Source organism: Myxocyprinus asiaticus, chromosome 4 (assembly GCF_019703515.2).
Source record: "Myxocyprinus asiaticus isolate MX2 ecotype Aquarium Trade chromosome 4, UBuf_Myxa_2, whole genome shotgun sequence".
In the NCBI taxonomy this organism is placed as follows: domain Eukaryota; kingdom Metazoa; phylum Chordata; class Actinopteri; order Cypriniformes; family Catostomidae; genus Myxocyprinus; species Myxocyprinus asiaticus.
This window is the reverse complement of record NC_059347.1, coordinates 48,043,291-48,055,535: the sequence shown is the minus strand read 5'-3', so window position 1 is coordinate 48,055,535 and position 12,245 is coordinate 48,043,291. Positions and strand designations below refer to the sequence as shown.

The following is a 12,245-nucleotide window of genomic DNA, read 5'->3' as shown; positions in this document are numbered from 1 at the left end:
TTCATGACTTTCAGAAAAAATGACAAAAAAAAAATTACATAACTCTCCTGTAATGCATGTACACTGTTGGATATTGTTAGTACACAAAATGTAAAAAATTATTTAGTGTGTGAAAAATGTTTTATCAATTATTAAATTATTTTATATATACAGTATATATTATTTTTATTTAATTATTATTAGAAATGAAATATTTAAAGGAATATTCCAAGTTAAGCTCAATCAGCAGCATTTGTTGCATAATATTGATTACTACAAAAATGTATGTTGACTTGCCCCTTCTGTTCCTAAAAAAAGAAGCAGCAAAAATCTGGTTTACAGTGATGCTTACGATGGAAGTGAATGGGGCCAATTTTTGAACATTAAAATACTCACCTTTTCAAAAGTATAGCCACAAGATGTAAACAATATGTGTGTTAACATGATTTTAGTGAGCTAAATCTGTGTAAAGTTATAGCCAGTTTTACAACTTTGATGCCATGACGATGTAATGTCAACAAACCTTAAAACCCAAACATGACTGTAAAAATTATGATTTAAACAAATGTACAGCTCAAATAATATGAGTTTTAACAGACGAATTATTGTAAGTACTTTTATAAAATTATAAGCTTCACATTTCTGCATTTTAACTAGGGGTGGGAATCTTTTGTAATCTCACGATTCGATTCATGGGGTCACAATTCGATTCTCGATTTTGAATCGAATTTCGATTCGATATATGCATATATTTGATTCTAGATTGCTGTTTTGTGTTACTTTTCCTATTTTACTGTGGTAGACAGTTTAATAGGTCTTGAAGAAAAAAATCCCACTGAATCAAATCTTTGTGTCTTGGTATAGCTGAGGTACAGCTTTCTCAGTAAAAAGCAGACAGGATGGTATGCTATACCTGGGCTCAATTGTGTGGATCATGTACCGAAAGCCTTCATTATCAATGACGCTGTAGGGGCGCAGATCTTTTGAAATGAAATAAGCTATAGACTGAGTTATCTTCTTTGCCCATTCAGAGTTGGCTGGAAGTTTAGAAAATTGGTGCAGAGTGTGTTGACTGACCGGAATGTTTGCTACTGGAGGTTTTTGATGGCGTCCGATGTGAGTCCTCATGTTTGTAATGTCCTCATCACCTTCGCTTTACAAAGCTTGCATATTGCATAAGTCTTGTCAAGCTCCTCCTTCCCCTGGAGATGATAAAATCCAAAGTTTGTCCAAACGCTTGCCCTCGCTGAAAATGGGGTAGGATGTATTTGTTTTTCTTTCTCCATTGCTCGCGGATACTTCACTACTTCTGCACTTCCTGCTCGCGGCGTGAGGTGTGCACTCTCTAAACTGTCCGGGTGCTGCACTGATCTCGCAGTTGACTTCCACCTTTTTTATTCCGACAACATCACGTTATTAACTAACATTTAGAAAATCGAGTTTTGAAATTTGTGAATCGATTCAAATCGGTAGAAGATTCATTATTGAATAGATTTTTTTCCCCACCCCTAATTTTAACCCTCAAAAAATTGGCCCCATTCACTTCCATTGTAAGTGCCTCACTGTAACCTCCATTTTTGCTTTTTTTTTTTTTTTAAAGAAAAGGAGGGATGAGTCGAAATAAATTTTTGTGGTAATCAACATTGTCACAAATGCTGTCGGTTGAGCTTAATTTGTATAGAACCCGGAATATTCCTTTAAGTGATCCTACAATAAGTCTTCCTTATTTTAGACTAGAGTAACAAAAATAATGTGCTGTACAGGAGAGTTTGTGCTGGAAATCCCATATGTGGAGATGGTTTAGACGTGTATTGTGCTAATTACTAACTGTTGGCCTACGCTCCCTTATTTAGTATAGTTTATTTAGATTCATCAACATTAGAATGAAGGAAAGAACAAATTTATGTGCATATGCACCTGTTGTGAATCTATTGGACATTTTGTATCAGAACCTTTTCTGCACACAAAAGTTAGAACATTAATTATTAACATTACAATATTAGTGAATGGGACCCAATGTAATAATTGTGGGTTGAAATTAATAATATTTGCAGCTTATCATGCATCCATATGACCCACTGAGCCAATAACAGTATGATGTAGTTGATATCATGTGCACAGACGCATCTGTAGGTTAAAATTGATTTGAATTTGGTCATATTTGATGAGCACACTTATTGTTTGTGAAAGTTACACTTCTTTAAAGCTGTCACATGGCTGCTTTCACCTTTGTCTCTTAACTGATTGCATCCCTCCTCTCTCAAAGTGTGAGGTGTCTTCCCTGTCGGAGTCTCCTGAAGAGGAAGAAGTAGACACACCTGAGGCTGAGAGGAGGGACGTGTGGCCATCTGAGGCAGGGTCAGAGGAAGCACCTCTTTCTCCTTCCTCTACATTTTCCCCTGTATCGGACGCGTGGACCGGCAGCCCCAGAAAGCGGACTCAGACTCTACCCAGCTTTGGCTGTCCGGCAGTTGTGAAAACATGCCGAGAGCCGGCTTTGGATCGCTGGAGCAGGTTCCAGGAGAGCTTCAACGAGAACGACGAGAAGACGCTTTCAGAGGACATCTTTAAAATCCTTGACCTCCAGAAAGTGACACTCTTTTCTGGAGGGCAGAAAAGTGAAAATGATGACACAGGCTTGGATAAAACAGTTAATGATGTTGTAGTCAAAGAAACAGATGCTCTAAATGCACAGACACAGAGCACAGTTCCCTTGCCTAAGCCTCGGCTGACCAAAGAGTTGAGTGCACCGAGTTTGGGCAGAGAGAAGCCAACAGCACCTGAAGATGGGACCGTCCTACAGCAAAGCAATGCAGGCCAACAGAGAAACACAGATACAACGCACCTTATCAACAGGTATGGCCCAAAATAACATATTTTTGTTGTAACATAATCATACTATACTGTAATTAGTGGTACTTACTAAGGTAAGTATTCCTGTTACTATTGCTCATACTGTACTTTGATAGCACTTTATTTTACAGTGCTGTTCTACATTTACTTACTATATAATTACAACAATTATAGTAATTACTAGGTACTAACCCTAAACTTAACCCTAACCTTAACCCATATTAAGTACATGTAGTTACCTAAAATTACTCCATACTTTCTTGGGTAAGTACACTGTAAGTATACTGAAAGTACACTTACTGTAAAATTGTGCAACCCATACTTTGGTTTAGGGATTTGAACAAGTATTGAACTTTGCAGTATAACTCGTCCTGCACCATTTGTGGTGGAAAAATTCCATTGACTTGTATTGAAGGAATGACCCGAACCTATACATGGAGTTACCAACCAGCTACCAATGCCCTAGCCATCACTCAGGAGTCAGGACACTCACCATGCAGTAGCAACTTTATAGCAATGTGTTAACAATCACTTAGAACACCCTAGCAACCTCATAGCAATGCCTTGGCAACCTCCCAGAACATCCTAGCATCGTAGTGGTAACCACTAACATGTTCTTCAAAAATGAAAAAATGTAGTTAATTAATTATATTGGTCAATAATAAACTTTTGTAAATAATAATACAAAATTCTGGTTACTTGTCATTTGTGCATATACAATGTGCAGGTCTACTTCCTAACATGTCCATAATCACCTTAACTATGGACATGTTCCTCTAATGTGAACAAAAATGTGTGTGTGTGTGTGTGTGTGTGTGTGTGTGTGTGTGTGTGTGTGTGTGTGTGTGTGTATATATATATATATATATATATATATATATATATATATATATTACACACACACTGGCGGCAAATGTTTGGAATAATGTACAGATTTTGCTGTTTTGGAAGGAAATTGGTATTTTAATTCACCAAAGTGGCATTCAACTGATCACAAAGTATAGTCAGGACAATGCTGATGTAATAAACAGCACCATCACTATTTGAAAAAAGTCATTTTTGATTAAATCTAGACAGGCACCATTTCCAGCAGCCATCACTCCAACACCTTATTGTTGAGTAATCATGCTGAATTGCTAATTTGGTACTAGAAAAATCACTTGACATTATATCAAACACAGTTGAAAGCTATTTGGTTCGTTAAATTAAGCTTAACATTGCCTTTGTGTTTTTTTTGAGTTGCCACAGTATGCAATAGACTGGCATGTCTTAAGGTCAATATTAGGTCAAAAATGGCAAAAAAGAAACAGCTTTCTCTAGAAACTCATCAGGCAATCATTGTTTTGAGGAATGAAGGATATACAATGCTTGAAATTGTGGAAGGCCAGATGTACAACTAAACAAGAGGATAAGTACATCAGAGTCTCTAGTTTAAGAAATGGACACCTCACATGTCCTCAGCTAACAGCTTCATTGAATTCTACCTGTTCAGTTTCCAAATCAATTTTTTTATTGATTCGTACAAATAACAAAGAAAAACAAAACATATATACACTGAATCAACATTTAACTCCCACCTTACATAAACCCCACCTGATCTACAGTATATGTATAAGAGATGTCATAACTTAATCAGTTAGCCAAAATTGTTGACAATATTTTTACGTCTAGCTGGATCAGGGAAATTGGACAGTAACTCTTACACTCGCTTGGATCTTTGTCATTTTTAAGAATCAGACTGATCTGGGCTTATGTCATGGTTGGTGGAAGCTTTCCATTCTTTAATGATTCCGTATAAACTTCTAACAAATGTGGAGCCAGTTCTGTAGCATAAATTCAGTGGCAAAGCCATCTGGCCTTAATTTCCTCGCCAAGCTCCTCCAAGATTATCTCAGAATCAAGATAATTTTTTTGGCTCAGTCATCAGTTTAATGAGTTCTAATGGTTACACAAAGTTTCTAATATCTTCATCAGTAGATGAAGACGTGGAACTATAGAGATCAAGATATAATTCTTTAAAAGCATGATTAATATCATTTGGCTGAGGTAAATATTTTCACCAGCAGATTTCACTGAGGGAATGGTAGAAAAAGACTCTCTCTGCTTTATACATCTAGCCAAAAGCTTCCCTGCTTTGTCCCCGAGTCAAAATATGACTGTCTTGCCCTGAATAGCCAAAACTTCACCTTCCGCAAAAAAATAGTATTATATCTGTATTTCAATCTGGTCAATTCTCTGAGGCCATCAGATGACATTCAGCACTTCAGCTCTGCCTCGGCACTTGTACTATTCCCTTCCAACTCCACGAGTTCACGTGCTTTGGTGAATGAGGCATACTGTAGGATCCGACCCCTAAGAACCGCCTTAAGTGTCTCCCAAGCCACGCCCACAGAGGATACTGAGGACCAGGTGGTCTCCATATATTTCAGCCTTTAACATTTGTTGGAATTTAGGATTTTGCAAGAGGGATACATTAAAGCACCAACTGTATGATTTCATTTCTCCATATGTGGCAACACCTCTAAACTCACCAGGGCGTGATCTGAGACTAAGATGTTTCCAATTGAGCAATCAACAACAGATGAAATGAATCTATTCTGGAATAAATCTTATGGACTGATGAAAAAAAATCTATAGTCCCTATCAGATGGGTTCAGAAGTCTCCAGTTGATGTTGCTCTAGGGGGCTTATACACTTTTGCTTCACTATGATCAAGGACTGAGTCCATCTATAGGTTAAAGTCTCCTCTCAATATTATACCACGAGGGGTGCCAGCGGCTTGCAACATCCCTTCAAGATCTATAAAAAAGCCCTGATCATCAGCGTTAGGTGCATAAATATTAGCCAAAATCAACCTTTCTCCCTGAATTTCTGCTAGAACAATAATGACTCTTCCTAATTTATCTTTAATCTGTTTGAGACATTTGGATTGTAGATGCTTACTTATCAATGTAATGACTCCCCTGTTCTTACTTGAGCCAGCACTAAAAAAACATGTCCGCCCCATATCTTCCCAAATTTTTCAGCTTCCTGCAGGGAAAGATGCGTTTCTTGAAGAAATACTATATCATATTTCTTATGTTTAAGAAGAGAAATAAGCTTCCTTCTTTTTATGGGGTGCCCCAACCCATTCACATTCCACGTGGAGAGAGATAATCCACTCATATTAACATTTGACATTTTGACATATTAGAAAAAATAGATTGTGTGTCAAAAATAAAATTATAAAGACCACATTCCAACATTAGTGCAACAGTCAAAACCCAAACTTCCCCCCGAACCAAACAAACAGAAAAAAGAAAAACGTGCACATCATCCCCGTGCAGGACAGCACCAACTGGAGTCCACCCCTCTAAACTCAAACAGTCCATGTACACCTACGAGTGCCCCCATGACAACTTTGCTGTCGGATTGCTCAAGTCTGGTGTTTCTATACAAATTTTGTGAGACAGAATTAAATAACAGAAGATAATCTATAAAACAAACTCCAGTCAATAGGTGGAATAAACAAAAATAATGTGTAGATTCATCCACATAACTGTCCTGAAGGTGTGTTCTTCCACAAAATAAACTCCAGCCGCTAGTGGAACCAGCTCAAAAAAAAAAAAATAAAAGCCCGTGCAGTTTCCTCGGGCAGTCAAAAGAATGTTCAGTGAGCCAGCCAAATCGACTGCTTACATGAGTGCAACAAATGACCCAATCACTCCAATGTCCTGCAAGAAATACTCCACAAAACAAACTCCAACCAATAGGAGGCATAAGCACAAAGAATGTGCAGGTTCATCCACAATACTGTCCCGAAGGAGTGCTACTACACAAAACAAACTCCAGCCACTAGGCGGAACCAGCACAAAATGAAACAAAAAAGGCGCTCAGTTTCCTCGGACGGTCAAGTGAATGTTCAGTGAGTTGGTCCACTTGGCTGCAACATGAGTACCACAAAATAACTTACTCAGTCCATTGACTTTATGAAGGACATCGCTTGTTGTGGACATGTAAATAATGTACAGCCATCCTTGGCATCTATTCTCAATTTGGCCAGGAACATCAGTGCAAAAGCGACCTTCCGTTGATGTAAGATTTTCTTGCATTTCTTGAATTGATCACGTTTCTCTCTTGTTGAATTCGCAAAGTCTGGGAACAAGAAAATGCTGTGGTTCTTCCAAGAAAGACTTCCTTTACTCCTCGCCTCATGTAACACGAGATCTTTATTGGATGATCTCAGAAATTTGACCAGAATTGATCGGGGCCTGTCTCCCTTAGTGGATCGCCGAGCCGGAACCCTGTGAGCTCGCTCGATTTCCAGCTTATGGCCTGTTATGTCGAGCAGACTCGGTAAGAGCCCATCCAGGCATTTCACCATATCCCGACCTTCTTTGTCCTCAGGAATTCCAACAATTCGGACATTATTCAGCCGGTTACAGTTCTCCAAGTCCTCCAACTTCTCCCAGACTCGGTCCAAATCCACCTTGGTTGCTAGTGGATTAGCAGCTAATTCCCTTTCCAATGACTCCAGATAATCTATCTGTTTTTTGACATCCCCCACTCTTGTAACCACCTCAGTGAAATTCATCTCTATGGCAGTGATCGATCGACATATTACAGCAAGATCCTCCAAGTTAGCAAGGACCTTCATCAGCATTGCTGACATGTTCAACAATTCTCACTGAATTTCCCTCACTTCTTCAGTCAAATCAGCTCCCGGGCTTGCGGCCCGCTCGGGGGCGTCAGCTTGAGCGCGTAAATGTCTTTTAATGTCTCCAGAGCACAGGATTTTGAATTTCTTTGACATATTGTCTTCTTAGAACAGTTTAGGATCAGGGTGTATCGAATCTCACCGGTTTATGACATAAAGTATTGAAACTAGCAAAGTGTGCAGAGCTCGCTGTTCACACGTCCAGACCTCGCATGGCGTCACGTGAATCCAACACCAGTTTCATGTGCAACAGTAAAGAGAAGACTCAGGGATGCTGGCCTTATGGGATGAATTGCAAAGAAAAAGCCACTTTTGAAACAGAAAATCAAAAAGAAAAGTTTAGAGTGGGCAAAGAAACATCATTGGACATTGGACAACAGATAATTAGAAAAGAGTGTTATGGATCTTAACCCCATTGAGCTTTTGAGGAATTAGCTAGACTGTAAAGTGCGTGAGAAGTGCCCAACAAGACAGCCACATCTGGCAAGTGCTACAGGAAGCATGGGGTGAAATGTCACCTGAGGATCTGGACAAACTGAAAGCTAGAATGTCAAGGATCTGCAAAGCTCTCATTGCTGCACGTGGAGGATTTTTGATGAGAACTCTTTGAAGTAGTTTAAGACTTATTATTACATTTTTTCAAATTGTAATAGTAATTTTTCACATTACTGATGTCCTGACTATACATTGCGATCAGTTGAATGCCACTTTGATGAATAAAAGTACCAATTTCTTTCCATAAGAGCAAAATCTGTATATTATTCCAAACTTTTGGCCACCAGTGTGTATGTGTGTGTGTGTGTGTGTGTGTGTGTATATATATATATATATATATATATATATAGGGATGCGAGCATCGACCAAAACAATGACGTAACATAAGAGACTGAATGTGATTCACCGACATAGAAACAAAGACGCGAGTTAAGTGCATACACTAAAGTCAAGCGCATAAACACGACTGTTTGCAGACCAGCTGTATCAAACACATGACCATTTGTGCCCGAATGAAACTATGATCTCGAAATTCTTTCACAAACACGCACATAGCAACGGGAGAGTTTATTTGTGATAAGCCAACAAACAACATGAAAGACGAGCTTGCACCCATTATTGCACTGATTTGCACACAATGGGGTAAAACACAGAAGAAAATAATGACGAGGCAGCGATTCGGGAGATGTTGGTGATGTTTTCATTTAATTCATTTATTTAATTTTCAAATAAAATTACACAGATCAATCCTTATGGCACTATATTTCACATGCTTTGCAGTTATGTAAGCTTACCTGTCCAATAAGAAGAATGCCAATTCAGGGTCGGTCCATCCAGGAATCAAATGCCCTGCTGATGTTCACTCTAGTTTTCGCTTGACCACGATCACGTTCCTGCTTAGCCAGATGGGATTCAGTAGATACATTTGTTTTTTTTTTGGCTTACTCGGAGTTTATGTGAGCCGGGTGCTGCGAGCCGGATGTTTGCTGGATTCCATTTCTAAGATAATGTTACTTAGTGTTGCAGACAGTTGTCGCTGTTGAATAGCGGAAGAGAAGCACTGAGGCAAAGCTCTCGGGAGCACGCATAAACATCACATCCTTTGGATTTTCCCGGCAAAAGTGACCCGCTCCCTTCGCGTGAAAATCAGTCTACAGGCTTTAATAGACAACCTAGGAAGTCTGGGAAGGGCTCATTTTTTAAGTTGCGTTACAAGCCGTTCACACATTGGCAAAAAAAGGCGAATATTACATGAACATTTTTACATATTGCACCTTAAAGAATGTGAAATGTCAGAATAATAGTAGAGAGAATTATTTACTTCAGCTTTTATTTCTTTCATCACATTCCCAGTGGGTCCCAGAAGTTTACATACACTTTGTTATTATTTGGTAGCATTGCCTTTAAATTGTTTGTATTTGGGTCAAAACGTTTTGGGTAGCCTTTCACAAGCTTCTCACAATAAGTTGCTGGAATTTTGGCCCATTCCTGAAGACAGAACTGGTGTAACTGAGTCAGGTTTGTAGGCCTCCTTGCTCGCACACGCTTTTTCAGTTCTGCCCACAAATTTACTATCGGATTGAGGTCAGGGCTTTGCGATGGTCACTACAGTACCTTGACTTTGTTGTCCTTGAGCCATTTTGCCACAACTTTGGAGGTATGCGTGAGGTCATTGTCCATTTGGAAGACCCATTTGCGACCGAGCTTTAACTACATGGCTGATGTCTTGAGATGTTGCTTCAGTATATCCACATAATTTTCCTTTCTCATGATGCCATCTATTTTGTGAAGTGCACCAGTCCCTCCTGCAGCAAAGCACCCCCACAACATGATGCTGCCACCCCCATGCTTCACGGTTGGGATGGTGTTCTTCGGCTTGCAAACCTTCACCCTTTTTCCTCCAAACATAACGATGGTCATTATAGCCAAAAAGTTCAATTTTTTGTTTCATCAGACCAGAGGAAGTTTCTCAAAAAAGTAAGATCTTTGTCCCCATGTGCACTTGCAAACTGTATTCTGGGTTTTTTATGGCAGTTTTGGAGCATTGGCTTCTTTCTTGCTGAGCAGCCATTCAGGTTATGTCGATATAGGACTCGTTTTACTGTGGATATAGATACTTGTCTACTTGTTTCCTCAAGCATCTTCACAAGGTCCTTTGTTGTTGTTTTGGGATTGATTTGCACTTTTCGCACCAAAATATGTTAATCTCTAGGAGACAGAATGTGTCTCCTTCCTGAGCTGTATGATGGCTGCGTGGTCCCATGGTGTTTATACTTCTTTTCTGTAATTGCTCGCAAGGATGAACCAGACTTGTGGAGGTCCACAATTTTTTTTTCTGAGGTCTTGGCGGATTTCTTTTGATTTTCTCATGATGTCAAGCAAAGAAGCACTGAGTTTGAAGGTAGACCTTAAAATACATCCATAGGTACACCTCCAATTCAGTACACTACCTATCAGAAGTTAAATGGCTTTTTGTCAGTTAAGGCTTGACATCATTTTCTGGAATTTTCCAAGCTAAAGGCACAGTTAACTTAGTGTGTGTAAACTTCTGACCCACTGGAATTGTGATTATAGTCAATTAAAAGTGAAACAATCTGTCTGTAAACAATTGTTGGAGAAATTAATTGTGTCATGCACAAAGTAGATGTCCTAAACGACTTATTAGCCAAAACTATAGTTTGCTAATATTAAATTTGCGGAGTGGTTAATAAAATGAGTTTTAATGACTTCAACCTTGTGCATGTAAACCTCTGACTTCAACTGTATATAAATATATTTTTGTTCACATTATTTGTTCACGTATATATATGTGTGTGTGTGTGTGTGTATGTATGTATGTATGTATTAGTAATTGCAGAAAGTAACATTCACCAAGATTAATGAATGCTATAAATGTAATGTTCACTGTTATTTCATGTTAATGAATGTAGTTAACTAATTTTAATGAAAACAGCCTTCTTGTAAAGTGTTACCACTTTTTTTTTATTATTAAAAACCAAACTTGGTTTTGTGGAATACGTTTCAAGTGTGCTTGTGCTGTCTTCCTTTAAAATATGACATATTTAATAAGATATTGTATTTAATGGAATGAAATTGAGATATTAATTTATTTATTTGGGTGCATATTTGTGTGTTTGTGTGTGAACCTTCAGTCTACAACAGAAGAACAGAGAGCTGAGTGCTACAGTGGCAGAGCTGCAGGCAGCACTCGAGGCAGAGAGACGCTGCAAAGCTGCATTAGAGATCTTGCTTCGCAACGCAGAGAGCAGCAGGGATGAAGCTCTTCAGCGCAATGAGCACCTGAACAGAGACATTCAGGAGTTCCTCAACAGGCCCACTGCTGGCACATAGTGCCACCCAATGTATGTCAAGACTTAGTCCTGTCTAGCTTCTCACTGGAGTAATAGGCAAACAGTCTTCAATGGTGTTTTACACCTTGATCTACCTTGAACTGCACTGAATAACGTCTTTGAAAAACGTCTGGTGAAAATGTCCATCTCACAGTTTCTGTCTATGATGTGACAGAAGTAAAACTGCTATGGTAGAAGACACCTTATGTACAAAAATTACACATTTGAACTTGTTATTAAGCGTCACGTTGGTATTGTGATCTGTTACAAGAAAATATTCAAAGTTATGCAGTATTGGACTGGGAATGTGAAAGTTTTATAAAGAGTATTAAACAACTGCCTATAATTTTTTTCATAGTGTATTTGTCTGATGGATCGCTAGAAAGTATAGTACATACTCTCCAGGGTTGCCCAAGGGGAGACAGGTGCTAGTTGTCACACATTTACTTAAGTGAATATTTGTCAGGATACATTTTTGCAATCTTTTTTTTTTTTTTTTTTTTTTTTAGCAAAATGAGAACTCAATTGAGAAGCACAAAATGATTTATGAAACGACTAAAAAATTTAAAAGAAAATATATCAGCTATATCTGGCAAACAGATATTTTAATTAATAAATTCTAAAAAAAAAAAAAAAAAAAAATGACGACATTTCAAACATATATGACAGTCTGCCTTGATTTTATAGTTGACCCTTGCCTTAAGTTATGCCATTGAGGTTTTTATTGTTTACCCAAGAGCTTTTACAAAAATCTTGGAATTTCAGTTTGGAGGATAAAATTCACAAAAATAAATAAATATATTTATTTATATATTTAAATATATTTATTTTTTATTTTATCCTCCAAACTGAAATTCCAAGAATAAATACTA

The 12,245-nt window shown here is 38.3% G+C and overlaps 1 protein-coding gene across 2 annotated transcripts in view; it reads left to right on the top strand.

Annotated features, from left to right (window-relative positions):
* Nucleotides 1-12,015, top strand: part of arhgap25 (Rho GTPase activating protein 25) — a 31,095-nt gene extending 19,080 nt beyond the window's left edge. For both annotated transcript variants that reach the window (XM_051684173.1, XM_051684182.1), the window contains exons 10-11: nucleotides 2,246-2,835; nucleotides 11,176-12,015. In XM_051684173.1, the coding sequence (XP_051540133.1) occupies nucleotides 2,246-2,835; nucleotides 11,176-11,374 (789 nt within the window). In that variant the 3' untranslated portion in view covers nucleotides 11,375-12,015. The remainder of the gene's footprint in view (nucleotides 1-2,245; nucleotides 2,836-11,175) is intronic.
* Nucleotides 12,016-12,245: the final 230 nt, after the last annotated feature.